Source organism: Entelurus aequoreus, linkage group LG08 (genome assembly GCF_033978785.1).
Source record: "Entelurus aequoreus isolate RoL-2023_Sb linkage group LG08, RoL_Eaeq_v1.1, whole genome shotgun sequence".
NCBI classification, from domain to species: Eukaryota; Metazoa; Chordata; class Actinopteri; order Syngnathiformes; family Syngnathidae; genus Entelurus; species Entelurus aequoreus.
Window position 1 is genome coordinate 7,694,816 of NC_084738.1, and position 18,891 is coordinate 7,713,706.

The 18,891-nt window shown below is 37.9% G+C and overlaps 1 protein-coding gene across 1 annotated transcript in view; it reads right to left on the reverse strand.

Moving 5' to 3' along the window:
- LOC133654956 (anthrax toxin receptor 1-like) overlaps window positions 1–18,891 on the reverse strand; it is a 77,614-nt gene that overhangs the window by 21,031 nt on the left and 37,692 nt on the right. The window contains exons 5-14 of the mRNA XM_062054831.1: window positions 18,834–18,864; window positions 17,632–17,705; window positions 17,418–17,486; window positions 15,655–15,735; window positions 15,417–15,477; window positions 14,833–14,931; window positions 14,697–14,766; window positions 6,360–6,438; window positions 2,500–2,595; window positions 2,348–2,386 (exon numbers count right to left, since the gene is read on the reverse strand). Of these exons, the coding sequence (XP_061910815.1) occupies window positions 2,348–2,386; window positions 2,500–2,595; window positions 6,360–6,438; window positions 14,697–14,766; window positions 14,833–14,931; window positions 15,417–15,477; window positions 15,655–15,735; window positions 17,418–17,486; window positions 17,632–17,705; window positions 18,834–18,864 (699 nt within the window). The remainder of the gene's footprint in view (window positions 1–2,347; window positions 2,387–2,499; window positions 2,596–6,359; window positions 6,439–14,696; window positions 14,767–14,832; window positions 14,932–15,416; window positions 15,478–15,654; window positions 15,736–17,417; window positions 17,487–17,631; window positions 17,706–18,833; window positions 18,865–18,891) is intronic.

The following is an 18,891-nucleotide window of genomic DNA, read 5'->3' on the forward strand; positions in this document are numbered from 1 at the left end:
CGTTGTGGTTATGTAATCCTTTCGGCTCCGTTCAATTGTAGGAAGACCACGTGGTCATTTACCCTCAAAATGGCGACTCCTCAACAGAACAGTTTAAAGAAACTGGCAGCTTGTGTAAAGGAAAGAGTCCTGGAAGACCTCGATGACATGAAAGATGGAATAACAGCAGCAATCGGTGGATCGCGACATCCTGGGGCGCGTTTGAGAGGAATTATCATATCGTCTTGATGTTGTCCGTGTTGCCGGTGGTGGCCATATTGAACACTTGTAATGCATGAAATAAATACTCAAGAGTTATGTACAGGGGCAGCACGGTGGCAGAGGGGTTAGTGCGTCTGCCTCACAATACGAAGGTCCTGAGTAGTCGTGAGTTCAATCCCGGCCTCGGGATCTTTCTGTGTGGAGTTTGCATGTTCTCCCCGTGACTGCGTGGGTTCCCTCCGGGTACTCCGGCTTCCTCCCACCTCCAAAAACATGCACCTGGGGATAGGCTGATTGGCAACACTAAATTGGCCCTAGTGTGTGAATGTTGTCTGTCTATCTGTGTTGGCCCTGCGATGAGGTGGCGACTTGTCCAGGGTGTACCCCGCCTCCCGCCCGATTGTAACTGAGATAGGCTCCAGCGCCCCCCGCGACCCCGAAGGGAATAAGCGGTAGAAAATGGATGGATGGATGGAGTTATGTACAACACGTGTTCAATAGGGCTGCAACTAACAACTAATTTGATAATCGATTAATCTGTCGATTATTACTTCAAATAATCGATTAATAATTGGATAAAAGAGACAAACTACATTTCTATCCTTTCCAGTATTTTATTGAAAAAAAAACAGCATACTGGCACCATACTTATTTTGATTTTTGTTTCTCAGCTGTTTGTAAATGTTGCAGTTTATAAATAAAGGTTTATTAAAAAATTTAAAAAAATAAAAGTAGCCTCTGCGCATTTTTATAATCAATTTTAATCGATTTAATCGATTAGTTGTTGCAGCCCTAGTGTTCAAGCTAGGTTTTCTATTGTTTTTCATTTATCAAATATTGAGTGATAATTTTGGCGTATTCTTTTTGAATCACTTTGTACAGTATTATGATTTGTTTTTCTCCATTGAAAACACTTCCTTGTAGTCTACAAAACATGTAATGGTGGTGCTTTGGTCAAACATTTGCATAAATGCAGTTTTATGGATCATCTTCAAGCTTCTCTCTGACTGCCTCATTAGAATGCGCCTTATTTACGTCCAAAAGTCGTCCTCCAGGCCAAACCACCTTTGACTGCGTCAACACCCTGTCAGCCATGTTGTAGTTTTAGTGCTGTCATATCGAGTCTACTGACAGCTATAAGTACCCTACTTTTTAATAGAAAATGGCAACAGCGAAGGATTTTAGCATGCATGTGTGAGCCAGTCTGCCCCACAACAAGAAGTTAGACCATCAGATAGAGTTGTAATGGCTTCAACTTTGGAATACAACTGAAGAAAAATGGCGGACAGATACCCGCTGACGTTACTAAAGCAAAATACGTCATTTAAGTGTCAAGTTCCAAACGGCTCATTTGGAAGAAGGCAAGATTGTTTATAAATATCTCCCTGCCATGACTCCATGGTTTGATTTCAAATTTTTGTGACAGAAACAGGTTCCAAGAGGTTAATTAAAATGTATTTTGCACAATAGGGCCTCTTTAATGTCTAAATACAGTGCAAGTACATAGCCAGACCGCTAAACCCTGCAAACAGATACATCCACAACTGCATGCATGCTCACCCCAAAATACATGAACTTCATGATTTGATGCGTCGGCATTGTTTACTATGTGTATCCAACATTGTAACAAGAAAAACAAAAAACAAAATTCATCACAGGTACCTTTTTTTGTTTCTACAAACGCTGAATATTTCCTTCATCTTGATTCTTGTTAGATCGTACAATAATACCTAATTTATTCAGCATTTTCCATCGGTATATAATCTATCCGTGGTGTTGGGTTGTGTTGTTTTTTGTTTGCAATGAGCGAATAACAGCAAACATGAAATACGGGAAATTCGTACATATCTTCTTCTGCACCGATTGAAAGCGACGATTGTAACATGAAACGTACTTCACATTCGAAGCTAAAGGGTGCAGAATAAGCAACAAGGCAGAAAAGTCCATAAATATGAATAATTATTTACAGGTAGTGACAAATATATTTGTGGCTGTCCAAGTGTATCTGTGGCGAGCCGCCATAAATAATTACATGCATGAGAAACACTGTTATTACTGAGCAAAAGACCCATTATATCCACATTATGCAAGTAGAAAGCCTTAGGTGTGATACTGTATTCTGTTTTTAGTGAGTTTTCCAACTTACAGGCTCAGGAGGAGGTGGAGGAGGAGGTTCTTTGATCACCTAGAAAAAAGCACCAGAAATGACACGTTCATAGTGGTAGAAACAACGGGATTCAACAGAATCAAAGATTTGGTGTTTTGAACATTTTTAGAACAACCTTTTAATGTTCTTACCACTGTGCAGCAGAGAGGCCAGAACCACCACATGAGAAGCAAGGCTAACAGGAGAAACAACACCAGCAGGGTGATGAGGAGAATAGTGCCATCAAACTGTGAAGACATAGGGCAGTGTATAAAACATCAATACAAACCACAACACTATCAATGATGATTAAAGTTACTCAGAGGTCTAATGTTTGGACTCCAAGCTGTGACTTATTAGAGTTAGACCAAGAAGGTGGAGGTATGTTTGCAAGTCATAAGAGTCAAGGGTACAAAAGCATAACTTTAAAGCAGGGGTCGGCAACCCAAAATGTTGAAAGAGCCAAATTGGACCGAAAATACAAAAATAAAATCTGTCTGCAGCCGCAAAAAATTAAAAGCCTTGTATAAGTGTTATAATGAAGACAACACATGATGTAAGTGTCTATAATAGCTATATTAGCCTACCATCAAAATGACTATGTGTCATAGGCTGACGCAAATCTTTGTTGACAGAAATGTTGAAATGTAATATTTATTCTACACATTTTTACATCATTCAAAATCATTGGTAAAATGAAGGCTTCTCAGAGGGTGAGATCACTCCTGGAAATGACTGGCTTAGAAATGCCAAAGTTATAGATGTGTGTCCAAGTTAAAGGAAACGGCAGACTGTCTTCTTCTAATGGATTTATTACAATCTTTGCAAACTGGGTAATGTTTGCTGTGGTGTGGAACAACATTGCACACAAACAGCTATCAGAAATGCAGCCAATATTACATACAGATAATGTGTCAGGAGACATGCAAATATAAATTGAGTTAAAAGGAATTAAAGGATATTTAATTAGCTCAATTATACCTACAAACGAGGCAAAATGATGCAATATGTACATACAGCCAGCCTAAATAGCATGTTAGCATTGATTAGCTTGCAGTCATGCTGTGACCAAATATGCCTGATTATCACTCCACACAAGTCAATAACATCAACAATGCTCACCTTTGTGCATTCACGCACAGCATAAAATGTTTGGTGGACAAAATGAGACAAAAAAGGCGAGGCATTAAACATGTCTTAGAAAGTCGGAGAAAGTTATACATGTAAATAAACTACGGTGTGTTCAAGGACCGCCAAAATTAGTAGGACAAAACAGTGCTTGCCAAATAGTCTCTAATTACTGAAGCATTTTTAATATAAACAGTGTGATTTCTAACAATTAGGGAGGCTTGTGTCATATTTTTCCCCTCGTCTTTTTCCATTTTTCATACAATTTTGAAAAAGCTACAGAGAGCCACTACGCCGGCGCTAAAGAGACGCATTCGGCTCTAGAGCCGCGGGTTGCCGACCCCCGCCTAAAAGGTAGGATCCCACACAATGACTACAGGGTAGAATTGTGAACCTATGACTAACTTGTCCTGCTTGCTTTACTGTTGCATAAAACTTCAATTAATCAGGAATCGGAAAGAAGCAAAAATCGAACTTTCATAAAAATAACAGGTCATTTGTGTCTTTCAACATTTAGTCTTTTTTCCTCGATGACAGTCTCGAAGGCGGGCTTCCAAAACGAATCCATCACTATATTCGGGGTGAATGTCCACAAGCTAAATATGGTTCTCATTACAGACCGCAGATATGGATCAGATGTGGTTTGACTTAAGCCTATGAATCTTGCGGCAAAAGGACACGGGCTATTTATCTGAAATCAGGGGTAAGTCCGTCATTGAGAGTCAGACATCGAGATCTAATGACAGTTTCCTAGAAGGCCTTCAAATTAGTCAGTGAGTTTCATGAAAACAGTTGATTAGTTGGCAAAGGGATGAGGTAATGGTGCAAAATGACTCTGTTGCCTTCACATCAGGTAATTTGTATATTCCATGACCTTGTTATCTGCGTTATAGACCTCCACCGTTATAGACCTCCTACAGCGGGTGATTCATTGTTGCCATGGCAGTGGCAAATTCACTTTAATTTGATGAATGAAGGACATAGTGCACAAACACGCACGCACGCACGAACACGCACACGCACACACACACACACGCACACACACACACACACACACACACACACACACAGTCCAATGTAGTAGCAATGGTCGGTACCCCAAATTATACCTTGATAAATTGCAATATTTAGCCAAAATATTTGGTTTTGGAATAAATGAATACACAATAGAACACAGTAATGACCAATAATTATGATAAATGCAAAGTTAACTTTTTTTTTTACTGATAATATATGCAGGTATGCCCAGGATAAAATGGGGCCCTAAGCAGAATTTTATTTGGGGCCCCTCTGTGTTAATTTTTTTTAAATACTTTGTTAATCAAACTTGAATTTGATTTGATGCATGCATAGTACTAAAACTTATTGTTTAATATTTTTTGTTGTTGTTTTGCAAAATAACAATTTGAACCATTATAAAACATACTTTTATAAACCTTCCTATCCCAACTCTGACCAGGATGTCATGACCCTCCATGACACTTGTTTATGACCTGAGCACTGCCTCTTTTACCTGTCTCTGATTGGCAATCAGGACACAACTATTCCTGGTTGCCAACACATATGATGTTTGATGTTTGGTGTGTGCTGTGGATATGAGTTGTTTTTTCCCCTTGGCCTCAATCTGGACCCCCTCTCCAGGGGCCCAGGCTTAGACCAATTTCTTTTTCCTTACCCCCCCTCATTGTTTACCTGTTTCTCACCTTTTTTGTAAGGGGCGCCGGAAGTTGGCAGACCCGTCAGCGATCCTGTTCTGTCTCCCTGTAATGTTTGTCTGATCTTGAATGGCATTGTGCTGAAAATTTTAATTTCCCTTTGGGGATTAATAAAGTATTTCTAAATTCTAAATCTGATTCTGATATACTAGCCTTATCCTCTGGATCATTGTCCTGTTCAGTGTTGTGCACTTCCTCGCTACAATAGCTTTGAATTTTTAGTCATTATATATACATATACTTATTTTCCAGCATTCCGCCTGCCGTCTCTGCATCTTGGGTTTACACCAAACCATGCTATGCTGTACACAGGATTTAAACCCAGTACCACTGCCTTTCAAGACAAGCACTTACTCTGTGTGCCCCAGTAGCCAGTGGGACGAGGAGGGGGAATTTTCCATTATATTCTTATCAGTGATGGAGCAGGAGGCAGCTTGGAATATGTTTGCGGTAAGACTTAAAATGAAGCACCCCATTAATTGACATTTATATGGACTTCACGCATCACATGGCCATAAGCACAGCGTGTGATCTGTGTATAGGGAGGGTAGGCCTTGTAGGTACGCAAAAAAACAAAACAAAACACAATTTAGCCAACAAGTATACAAACATACAGTATTTAAATACACTGTATTTGACCTATAATTTTACTTTTATATGAGTTTACTGTGCTCACACCTCCAATATATCGATCGACAATACCTGTTGTGATTTGACAAGTTATAGTATACACACTGTTAGCTACATTATTATGAATTAAAAAGTAGACATATTTTGTCTGAGGAAGGACTAAATAGAGAATAACAATGAGAAGAAATGAGAAAGAAAAGCATTTTCTGCCAACATAATATTTGTAACACTCTGTAACCGTTATAAAATTGTATATCTTATAAACACGGCTTAGTTAAAATGAGATAATATTGCAATATTTATTCCAGCTTCTTCTCTCAAACTCATTTCCCTCAAAATTATCAGGAATCTTTGTAATTATATCAACCATTACTATCCTGCCTTCACGTCTCGGGCTGGAAAAAAAAAGTCAGATGAAGCTAAACGGAATCCCTTGGTTAACACAAAGATGACTCTGAACCGTATGCTGCAAATAAAAGATATCAAAAACATCCGAAATTATTCCTCCAAATGAATTAGAAAAAGAAGCTTCCACTTACACACTCTGTGGTGGTGATGTGCACATTGCTGCTGATGAAAGACAGACCGTCGTTCATGCTCACTTGAAGATAAATCACCCTGAAACAAAACAACAAGGACAAAGTAGTGACTTTAATTTGCGCATTAGAACATGAGGGTCCACGCCAAGCATTTTATTTTGTCTGATGTATTTTGAAATGAAGTCACTTGGTAGCAAATAACGTCATTGAGCCATCTGACGCTGGTGGTTTTTTACGAAGGCTGTAACTGACAAAGTAAGCTAAAACTCAGCAATTTATGAAAAAGTTCAGTCCAACCAAATGATTACTATAGAGAATGTTCAGTTGTGTGTTGCAATACAAATAAAGAGAGGAAAATGAATCCAACTGAAAAAAATGTAGGGGCAATTTTCAGAAGATAGCAGATGAATTTCTGTTTAAAGCGCTTTCATACTTTTGCCAAAGCACGCTGATAATAAATAGTCAACGTCAAGACAATTTTTATAAAAAACAAATAAAGATGATTAAGTTTCTTTCCACTTTTTAAGGATTATCGAGGCTCCTTGTTTTTTTTCTTATCTACAAGTCAACTAAGCCCTCTTGATGGCCTAAATCCTTTCATTCTTCAAAGGTGGAAAAACAATTCTATGAAATCCTAGTAACCTAAGGTGACCTATTTGCAGTGGATTTCTAACAACATGTGCCTGAAAGGCACCCTTGAGGACCAATCGCAGTCCAAATCCCTCGGTTGAGGACTAGGTGAATGTAAAAAAAGAGGTCTGGAAGATGGAAAGCGGAGCTCATGACTGATAAACCTGTCTTAACCTTGACACTTAAAAAACTGTCTGGCTTTAAAAAGGGGGTTGAGTCTGTCGGTGGGTGAAGTTAATGAACATCAGTATGTTTACGTCATTGACAGCCAAGCAAAATAAATCAAAAATCTTTGCTAACAAAAAGTCCAAATATAATTAGATGCACATCATTGAAAATTGATATATACAGTCGTGGTCAAAAGTTTACAAACAGTTGTGAAGGACATAATGTCATGGCTGTCTTGAGTTTCCAATAATTTCTTCAACTCTTATTTTTTGTGATTGGAGTACATACTTGTTGGTTACAAAAAACATTCATGAAGTTTGGTTCTTTTATGAATTTATTATGGGTCTACTGAAAATGTGACCAAATCTGCTGGGTCAAAAGTATACACACAGCAATGTTAATATTTGGTTACATGTCCCTTGGCAAGTTTCACTGCAATAAGGCACTTTTGGTAGCCATCCACAAGCTTCTGGTTGAATTTTTGACCACTTCTCTTGACAAAATTGGTGCAGTTCAGCTAATTCTGTTGGTTTTCTGACATGGAATTGTTTCTTCAGCATTGTCCAAGCGTTAAAGTCAGGACTTTGGGAAGGCCATTCTATAACCTTAATTCTAGCCTGATTTAGCCATTTCTTTACCACTTTTGACGTATGTTTGGGGTCATTGTCCTGTTGGAACACCCAACTGCGCCCAAGACCCAACATCCAGGCTGATGATTTTAGGTTGTCCTGAGGAATTTGGAGGCAATCCTCCTTTTTCATTCTCCCATTTACTCCATGTAAAGCACCAGTTCCATTGGCAGCAAAACAGGCCCAGAGCATAATACTAGCACCACCATGCTTGACGGTAGGCCTGGTGTTCCTGGGATTAAAGGCCTCGCCTTTTCTCCTCCAAACACATTGCTGGGTATTGTGGCCAAACAGCTCAACTTTTGTTTCATCTGACCACATAACTTTCCTCCAGAAGGTCTTATCATTGTCCATGTGATGTCAGATGAATTTTTTTTTTTGCCAAATTTGGCCTGGTAATGACGGCATGCCAGCCCCCGAGTTGAGTTCAAACTTTGGGAGACAAACATTTTTGCATCAAATACCGAATAACACGAGAGTGCTCCTGTTGTATAGAGGAACTTGGAGCACTTTAAACACATTGGCAGATCCATGCGTTGACATTTTAACCTTTCTAGCAAACATAGAACACTGGGGTCCAAACTTGGGATTTACTTAACTAAAGCGTTTCTCATGCACCCCTTTGAGTACATTCATTTTTGGCAGTTACAAATGTTTTTCTTAATGTGATTTATGTAACTAAGCTGTTGCTGTAGCTTGTTTACTACAGATGAAGTCAGTAGTCATTTGTTAAACTTTAGTTATATTAGTGGTGTTCCTCACATTTTAGGTCCTCTCTTTTTAATAATTTCGGTTATTCAACTGATGGACTGCGGGTTAAAAAAACTTGCGAGAGACTCACATTTATTCAGGTGATTCTTAAAAACAATAGAGTGCTGTCGTATAGATGATCCTTAAGTTGCTTTTTGGCTGAGGGTCCTTAAAAACAGCAGAGCGCTCCTGTAAAGCCTGGTGTATACTCTCGCGTCGCGTGGCTCGCGTAGGCGACGCCGTCGTCCCCCCTCCCCCTGCGTAGTCTCCTGTGTAGCCTACGTGCACTTCCCAAAAATCCTAGGTTCGAATCGCCGGCGACGCAGAATGCAGAGCTGTGATTGGTCAGTTTTGGCCAGGGAGGGTCCCTGAGCACAGGCGAGCAGACTTTTTGCTTGAAATGCACACATTATTGGATTAAATGAAACAACAGTGATTAAAAATTTGCATGAAAACTGATATTGTGTACTTAATATCTCGGTGTGGTCTGAAAATAATTACTGAATGTGGGTGTTTTCAGCTTATTGTGTTGTTGTTGCGTCCAGAAGAAGTCACAAAGTGAAAGTACGACACTTAACTTTTATTATGAATCTTGTGCTAACAAGTTCAACTCCGACACATTCTTTCTCATGCTCACGCGTCTTTTTCTGTCACACACAACACTCCTCATTCTACGTCAATAATCTTTCAGGCACGGTATATTTACAAACATTTGTGAACTCTGAACATGACCACGGAGATAACCGCCAGCATGCTATTTAACAGTTTTGTTTATTTACAATTACATGTTGAATATCGGACAAATATTGTTGCAAATAATAAAGCCCTCTGCCGCGACTCGTTCAGAAGATGCACAGTCCATCTTCACAAAAGTTAATAAGTAAAACGTCCATTTAAAGTAACCTGATTATTGTGAATGATTAGTTCCAGTGTAGACAAAGTTGTTGATGTTGTGGTTCAGGAAGGAAATACACAGTATCTAGTCTGCAGTTTCTCCTTCTGGAGACACTGCCCCTTAGTGTTTTGGAAGAGAATTAGAAGTTTGGGGCCACCCCTCAAGGAAGAACTACAAATCAAACACGAAGCCGTCGGAGGGGATGCAAGCTACACGACGCGAGAGTATATACCAGCCTTAACTCTGACCAAATACACAGACCAAAATCAAATGTCTACTATAGAGTGCGTTGGTTCTCTGGAATATACAAAATAAGAATAATAGTAAAGGGAGAAGTCCGCCCCTCCGGTCCTTAGCTTTCTGGAAATCCATCCATCAATCCATTTTCTACAGCTTGTCCCTTAGGGGGTCGCGGGGGGTGCTGGAGCCTATCTCAGCTGCATTCGTGCGGAAAGCGGGGTACACCCTGGACAAGTCGCCACCTCATTGCAGGGCCAACACAGATAGGCAGACAACATTCACACTCACATTCACACACTAGGGCCAATTTAGTGTTGCCAATCAACCTATCCCCAGGTGCATGTCAATGTGGTCCCCAAAACAATTTAGTTGAATTTCCCTGTCATAAACTGACTGCAATAAGCAAGAAATAGACCGAGTATGTTAACTGACAGACAAATTAGAACGGCACTCTGTAAAGGGAAATCCTTGTTTGTTCGTTGGTATGACAACCTGCTCCCTCTTGGTATACAGAGACCGCGTTAGACAATGGAACAATATCTTTTTTTGTCAGACAGAACTGGAAAAATAGGCAAGCGCTATTTTAATTTGATTCAGAAGCAATATGCTAGCAGGCCACGGTCTGGTTCACAAAAGTCGTTGTAAGACAAAGGGAATGTACAATTTTTGGAACTATTCTATTGTGACACAAACCTCAAATAAGTAAGACAAAGGTCCTGAAATCGGGGATCTGTATGATTGTTATCCTTGTTTGTTCCTCTAATAATGAGCTAGTGGCTACTTCCTGGTTCACGGAGGAGGACTGGTGATGATATTAGACACAACGGATTTAAGTTTTTACATTCTTTTGAGAAATGAATAGTTTCAATGTGAAATGAGAAAGAAAGTCTAAGAAAATATACACATTTGCTTTCAGGATAAGGTGATACAATTTCCTTCCATATTCCAATGTTGACATGTATTGACCAAGAATAATATTTATTTGTGTAGCCTATACACAATAGGGATATAACGATTACCGATATAATAAAGCACGGTTAGCATTACCGTGTCAAAAACAATTTTCGCCAAGCTATGATTTAAGACCGCAATTTCAAAAAACCCTGCCCAATACTTGTGGCAGAAATTAGCATGCTAATTGTTAGCTATCTTAAATGCTAAAATTAACACATTTACATCTTTAAGATTAGATTTCAGTGTTTGTATTACTACTTTTTAAGCAAATTCAACAATGCCGTGATAATAATGGTAATCGGGCTAATTTTGGTGACAATAACCGTGATATTACATTTTCATATCCTTACATTCCTAGTACATGGTAAATGTTGTCCGTTTTGGCATGTTGCAATTCATAATATGATTTGTTCACATGGTTTTTGGGTTTTGGACTTACTGCATTTAATCATTTTATTTTCATTTTTTGTTTTCTTCTTTGAAGTCTTTGTAGTTTTGAAGTAAATACGTTTTCTACAGTTGTGCTTTGTCGTACAATTAGTTTCACTTGAAAATGTATCACCAATTGAACACAATCATACAATATAGCATCCAATCGTACAGTATACAGGTGTTTTTTGTCTATAATCCTTAAAACTGCAGTAAATACTTGTCTTTGGTTAAGTTCTTCTGTCAGAGTTATAGATTTTGGTCAAAAATATGTCAAAGCTGTTGTGCAAAACTTAAATGTCTATGCAGTGGAGGTTGGCTCTTAGGGAGTTCAGCATATTTTACGATTTTGGCTATTTGTAACACTTCAAACACAAAGTATGTGACAAAAAGTCTAAGTAATGGTGGAGTCAGCCTATAGTTTTTTTTTTAAAGGAAGCATTCGTTGACTGTACAGGTATATGTGCAAAAATATTTGCAAAAAGATCATGCGCAGTTATTTTAGTCTAAATGCTGTGAAATGGCATAAAATAGTGTGAAATCGACTCGATTATGGCCTCGATTTCTCTGTTGTAAAATCATTTCTAATGTGTGCTGAAAAGTTGAGAGGCAAGACATGTACAAGCACACACATGTGCCGCACATTTGGAAGACCTTGCTTGCTGTTACGCAGCTTTGATCAGGTCAACTAGATGGGAAAAGCTGGGAGCTGACACAGACAAATGCAAAAACAAAAAAGGGACATGCATGCAGACAGACATAGAGGGTTTGTGGGCTGCGAAGCCACAGTAGCACCAAAAGTAAAGTGGGTGGAGAGCGAGATGATTTGAGTGTCAGATGGTTAGGTGTTGATGCATGAAGTGATGGAAAGTTACAGAGAATTTCAGATGAGAAGCTCTCTTCTGTGAGTTCAAGGCAGGGAAACAGAAGTTTTAACGACCTCTCTGCCAATGCATCAATAATAAAAGCTTTAGAGTGTACGTCATGACTCCAGGTTGTTGAGATGTCACATTATTGCCTTTGCAAAAAATAATGTTTCGATCAGGGTTTTGATACCGACCAGAGTTTTGGTTACTGATCATCCAATACAGATACCGATCACATTTATTAACTGTAAAAAAATATATAAATCAATTGTGAATGTAATGCCAGTTTAACAATATCAACACAATAATTAAACTAAATCCTTATACTTTTCTATCACATATATTTTTTGAGCAAAACAAAGTAAATAGTACACAATTAAGGACCTGCTCAGTGGCCTTGTGATTAGAATGTCCGACCTGAGACTGGAAGGTCGTGAGTTCAAACCCCGGCCGAGTCATACCAAAGACTATAAAAATGGGACACATTGCCTCCCTGCTTGGTACTCAGCATCAAGGGTTGGAATTGGGGGTTAAATCACCAAAATAAAGGGACAAGCGGTAGAAAATGGATGGATTCACTCTCCCAGGGGGTGAACATGGGGATGGGTCAAATTCAGAGGATAATTTCACTACACCTAGTGTGTGTGCGACTATCGTTGGGACTTTACTTAACTTTAAACAAAAGCTAAACCTAATCTTCTACTCCTTTAAATCCTTTGGTTTTTGCCCTTGAAGTCCTCCTGTATACAGGGAATTAATCCCTGACTGTGTAAACATATAAAAACAGACCGTTTTTTTAAAAAAATTTTTATGAAATAAAAATGTCAACCTAATTACTTAAATATTAATCATATACTGAAACGACCCTTGATATTGACACCACCAATTTATGGATCGATTTGGATCACCTCACATGTCCTGTACTGTTATATTATCCTCTCTCTAAACCAGTGGTTCTTAACCTGGGTTCGATCGAACCCTAGGGGTTCGGTGAGTCGGGCTCAGTGGTTCGGTGGAGGTCAAGACACACACGACTCATCGTGTAGATAAAAACTTTTCCCTATCGGCATATTACGGATACGGCAACAGCAGAAGTTCCACTGATTTGCAGGTGTGTAATTTGTTGTGAGTTTATGCACTGTGTTGGTTTTGTTGTTTGAACAAGGTGATGTTCATGCACGGTTCATTTTGTGCACCAGTAAAAAAACATGTTAACACTTTAGTATGGGGAACATATTCACCATTAATTACTTGATTATTAACATGCAAATTAGTAACATATTGGCTCTTAACTAGTCATTATTAAGTACTTATTAATGCCTTATTCGGCATGGCCTTATTATAACTCTAACCCTCTAACCCTAACCCTAACCAAATAACTCTAAATTAAGTCTTTGTTACTTAGAATATGTTCCCCATACTAAAGTGTGACCAAAAACATGTAACTTTGTCTTGAATTTGAAAAAAACCAACATTTTATTTTTCACTAAAGAAGGGTTCGGTGAATGCGCATATGAAACTGGTGGGGTTCGGTACCTCCAACAAGGTTAAGAACCACTGCTCTAAACTCTTATTAGTCTACTTGTTAATTTTATGATAGTAGCTGCTTACTTCCTGCTGTACTGTGGTTCCAGCTACACTTTACGAAACATTTCTTGGTGTTGTTTGAGCAGGGCTGCCAAGTTTTACAACTGACACGAGTGAGACTTTAGTGGCTTGATAGATTTGAAAAAAAACTTGGCCTTTTCAAACATCGATTTGGCCTGTTTTAATGTTGATTTATTTTTAAGACTGATGTCCTCACCGCCAACAGCTCTCCCTGCACTGTGGCCTCCTAATGCTCGTCTTAATGAACCAGAAATTAGCATCTGTGTTCTCAATTTGTATCTCGTCTACATTTCCATCCTCACCGTCCTCAATCTCTCATGATCTCTCTTCATCTTCCAGTGTTGCCAACTCTTCAGTAAGGAAAGTAGCAATAGACTGTCATAAACTTTGCTTGAAGTGGATTGATGACATAATTCCCTTATTTGCATAATTTATTACAATGGACACTGTAGGAGAATTAGAAGATAAAAAGTTAAAAAGTTAAAAAAAAATGCAAATTATGATTAAAACTGTGTATGAATTTTCTTCTGTTGATTCTTTAGTTGTATTTTTCTTTGTTCTACATCATTCAATGTATCAAATGTATTGAAAAGACTGAAAGGTTGTGATATTCACAAACGTACAAAATATGTTGATTGGCTCATGAACATGAACAATTGGTTTGTTTTTAAATTATTTTTTTATATACAATTGGTATGTTTTATTTGAAGCGTGACAGTGATGATATACTTTTTCACTAGGGCCGTATCATAGCATATCATCCACATTAATACCGGTATAACTTGCAATACAAAAATCCAATATAGAGTTACTATTTTAAATCTATAGCACTTGGCATCGTAGTTCGTGGTCAGAAGGACGCATTACAACATGACAGAGAAAGGAAATACACATTTTCCAGCTTGTTTCATGACAGGCAAAATCATGTCGTGGATAACATTCAATGCATGAATGGGATGTGCATGAAATAATGGTAAATTATGAAATCTATCCATAAATATTTAAATTTCAAGTCTTGATTTACTAGTTTAGCTTTATTGTAAATCATGGCAGAACAAATGGATAAAAGCTGTACATGCATTTGCAGAGATGCTTATATTTTACAGGGAAAATAATATGATGTATTTGCATAGCTCCTTTTTAAGATTCATTACAAAAAAAAACTTACTTCCCGACTTCATCAATGACAGGAGCTGGACACAGCAAGAACGTATTCTCTACACCGGCAGGCTTCTCATCTAAAAGGCACATGAAGTAAAATATAATTTTGCAACATGTGTCATTTAGGAGTACAGTCTACTTACTGATTGTAATGGTGTCGTTGATTTTAAAGCTGCAGAGCACTTGGTCGATGTTCCTGGCGTGGAGGAACCCGTTGCCCCTCACCACCACTTGGAAAGATTCTGGTTACATGCCAAGAGACACATTTTCACAAGACAAATGTCATTCGATACTGGGTTGATCATGTTCAACTCTAAAGGTTGCAGCAGATGTAGCTGACCCTCAGGTGTATGGTGTAGTTTGTGTCTTCAGGTAAGTAAAATGAGTCTGGGATCACTCAGCATATTGGCAAACAAATGTAAAATTTCCAGGTTTTAATCAATAAGGAACAGGCCAAATTGAAACTGAAAGTGCTCGACTGAAAACTATACTTACAGTATAGTTGTTCTAGTCATATTTTCATGTCATGACAGTCAATATATCTTGGCAGGATACAAAAGAAGGTTGTCTGGTACTATATAGCAGTTACTTGTAACCTGGATGTCCATTTACGTATTGGTTTTCAGTCTGGGTTTGTCATTAGGAAGCCAAGTATCCTGTAATAGCATTAACTGTGTGTGTGTGTGTGTGTGTGTGTGTGTGTGTGTATGTGTGTAGCAGCCCCCACCTCCTGCACACACACTGGAGGGCTCCGCTGCCAAAATCTCAATGCAAGATTTCTTGATGATCTGAAGGAAGGGGAAAAAGGGAGAAAAATACACAGTATGTAAAATGTGCATGGTTATTTCATTGGCATTCCATAATTTCAATCAATAAGCATATCATTAACATCATGTCGGAAGCAGTTCACTGTGAATATAATAATTCTACACATGCTTTTCTTGCACAGAGAAGACTTTATTTACCGAATCAATAACACCCCTAAGGGCGTGGAAGCCGCCCATAACAGGAAACACATGTTCAATGGTGTCTGCAATAGTCGCCAGCTATAGACATAAGGGGAGAGACATTGGCTGTGAGTACAAAGGAGGAAGAAATAATGCATTGTTTACAGAAAATCTTTCAATAACAGTTCGGTAAAATGAGGTCAACACAATGTTGGACATCACTCCAGATTCCCTTTGTCGGTTCCAAGAGTCAAACCAGACTTATGTACTTTAAATGTTCCAAATATGAGCAAAATAGGTTACAGTATGTTTGCAGCACAGTTTGTTAGCAGTATCACACCTAACCTTTCTATGTTTTACAGAACATCACAGTTTTATATATTTCCTTACATGTTTAGTAGATAATGTATATATCATAATGAGAAGATATACTGCAAATGATTTGCCACATGCCAAGATTTAAAATGTTATTTATAGAAATGTCCCTAGTTTTAAGAGCTATTTACTTATTTTAGTCAGCGACTAATCTTAATTTTAGCATGAATAATTAAATAGGTTATAGTTACAGTTATTTTTTTCTATTCTATTTAAAAACTATTAGAATTGAGAAATAACTTTTCAAATAAGATACCAATGGTTTTTCCCAACGTAAAATATCTTGTTTAAAGATTCTGCAACATCTCGAATATGCTTAATAATAATTCAAATAAAAAAATAATAAAAGTCTTGCTAAATTCTCGATATACAAATATTAATTTAGGATGTCTTATCGAGTAAAATTATCTGTTCATGCAACTAATTAATTTTACTAGTTTTTAGTATTTTAACCCCTGAAATCTAGTCTTTTTATCTCAGCACTTTTTTGCATTGCTAACCAACTTAATGTTCGTTCCCTACTTGGAAAACAGGGGAAAGTATTACATTTGCTGTTAAGATTTTGAAAAGTTTTACAAAGGCTGTTAAAATAATTTCCATTTCCACTGAAATAAAATGGTGCGTGCATCATAACGCGCTATATAAATACAGACCATTTATCATTTTACATTGTGCAAAATTAGTTTTTATACCTCTGTCAACATTTAGCATGCTAGCACAAATGAACAATATCCATGCACTTAGTTTTATACTTTCAAAATTGACTAAAATGGTAAAATGCCAACAGTTAGCATACTAGCAATATAGCGCCAAGTAACAATATCCAGTGCTCTTTGTTTTATTCATACAATATTGTCTAAAAATGTTAACATGCTGACTGTTATCCTGCAAACTGCTAGCATGTAAGCACCTAGCATGACAACACTAAGTACAAAGAGTTGTTCGAAATTTCATGGAGTTCAATATTATGCTTGTCCCTTTCGGGGTCGCGGGGCGTATATATCGAATTGAAATTGCATTTTTAGCTCCTGTTTGCCAACTTCAAATTCCAGTGAATGGAATCGGAATTTGGGTGACATTTTAAATGAATTTCTGAATTTTGGACAAGTTGGCACATGCCATGCCGGTGGTTGTCAATGTTATTTTGTAGCTGCGTGTATTGTTTGGGTTTTACATTTTCACTTATTTATTCTCTGCAAACTTTGCTGGGAAAATGTTCTATAAGCCAACTAATTTTCCTGGGAAACAAAATAGTTCATTTAAATGTTTGTTTTTTCAGGCTACAAAACTCTGTTGTTGTGTAAACAAATGGCCAAAACAACTCAGTTTTAATCCGTTTTCCGTGCTCCATGTTGAACTTTGTCATCTAGAGTATTAGATCTGTGTTCTCTTGCGCATTAGTATACCTGTGTCTCATTGAAGTCTTTGACGCCAACACAGTACACAATAGCTCCGAGAGACCTGGCTCGCTCGGCCTGTTGGAAAACAATCTGTGTCAGGATTATTTCCAGAAAACCATGAAACCAAACGCTGGGTGTTCCCTGCCTCCAGAAAGTGCAACGTGTAAAAACCGTAGCAATGTGCCTCAGGCACAACTTTATGGTGTGGTTGCTACAGTACCTGTTGCTGCGCAGTGATAAGTTGATCTTCCTGCAGCTCTCCGTCTGTAAGTGCTATAATCACGCTGGCCTTGCCTGGGAAATACAAACAAGTGATGCTATAGTCTCAACCAAAGTCAATGGAACCCCAAAACATTTGACTGTGCTAGCAGAAACATTTCATTTGCTATTTCTCTGTTTAGCAGCTCTTGCCAGTTCTGTTACTATAAATACATTTATCATCAATTAAGCCAACAGCTGCATAACATTTGTGAGACATCCTTTAACAGTTTTTTCCAATTGCTTACACACTAAATTTAAAATGTTCACACAGTTAACAAAAGTCTACACACAGTAAACAAAACCACTGTGCAGATTTGCCTAATATTAGGCATAGACTATGCTTCACAGTTTTTGCGAAATAATACACACAATGCTTCACACACACCTTCCCATCTTGCACATGTGATGTGGATGAGATACCATGGCCTGATCCAGCTAGACGGGCAAGTGATGATTAGAATCAGTAACTGAGGTTTTTAAGTATGTTCTTTCATAGAGTTGCTGTTGCCTAAGTCTGCACATGTAGCCTATACTTTTTGCTGTCATTTTTATTTATCTCCAGATTTTTTTATTTTTTCAGATTTTAATTTGTACTGCATGTCATTGTTGACAACTGTGATATGTTACTTTACCTGACTGTGGTAAAAATCCATATTTTCAGTTTGCAGCATCATTGTTGAGCACTTCTTGAAAAGATTACAGGATATTTTTCTTTCTCTTTAGGTCCTTACGTATAGGCCCACTTCAAAGTAAACAATGACGAGTGCTATGGATTTGCCAATATATTTTGTCAAGTTACAGTAATTAACATATGCTAAAAAGGTCGGGCAAAATGCCCGAAACATGTGATTTCTTATAGTAAAAAAGGGGTTTTTACAATATCACTGTTCTGGGTAACGCACTCCAATAGTGTCTTATCATTTGAAGTCTGTGTGAGTGAGATTACAATAAAACTGCATTTTTACAAATGCTTGCTTTATTTTAATGAATGGGCATATGTTTTGATCGAAGTGTGTCATTTTGCGAATAATCTAGGAATTAATAAAATTGAATGTTGTGTTTGGAAAAGTGTGTAAATCCTTTTGAAAAAAGACACACAGTTAGTAAGATTGTGTGTAAGCAAATGGAAAAAACTGTATTAATAAATCATTATGTGCTTACCAAAGTTCTCCTGGTAAATCTGCTCATTTGCCTTTAAAAACAAGACAGTGTTGGTAAG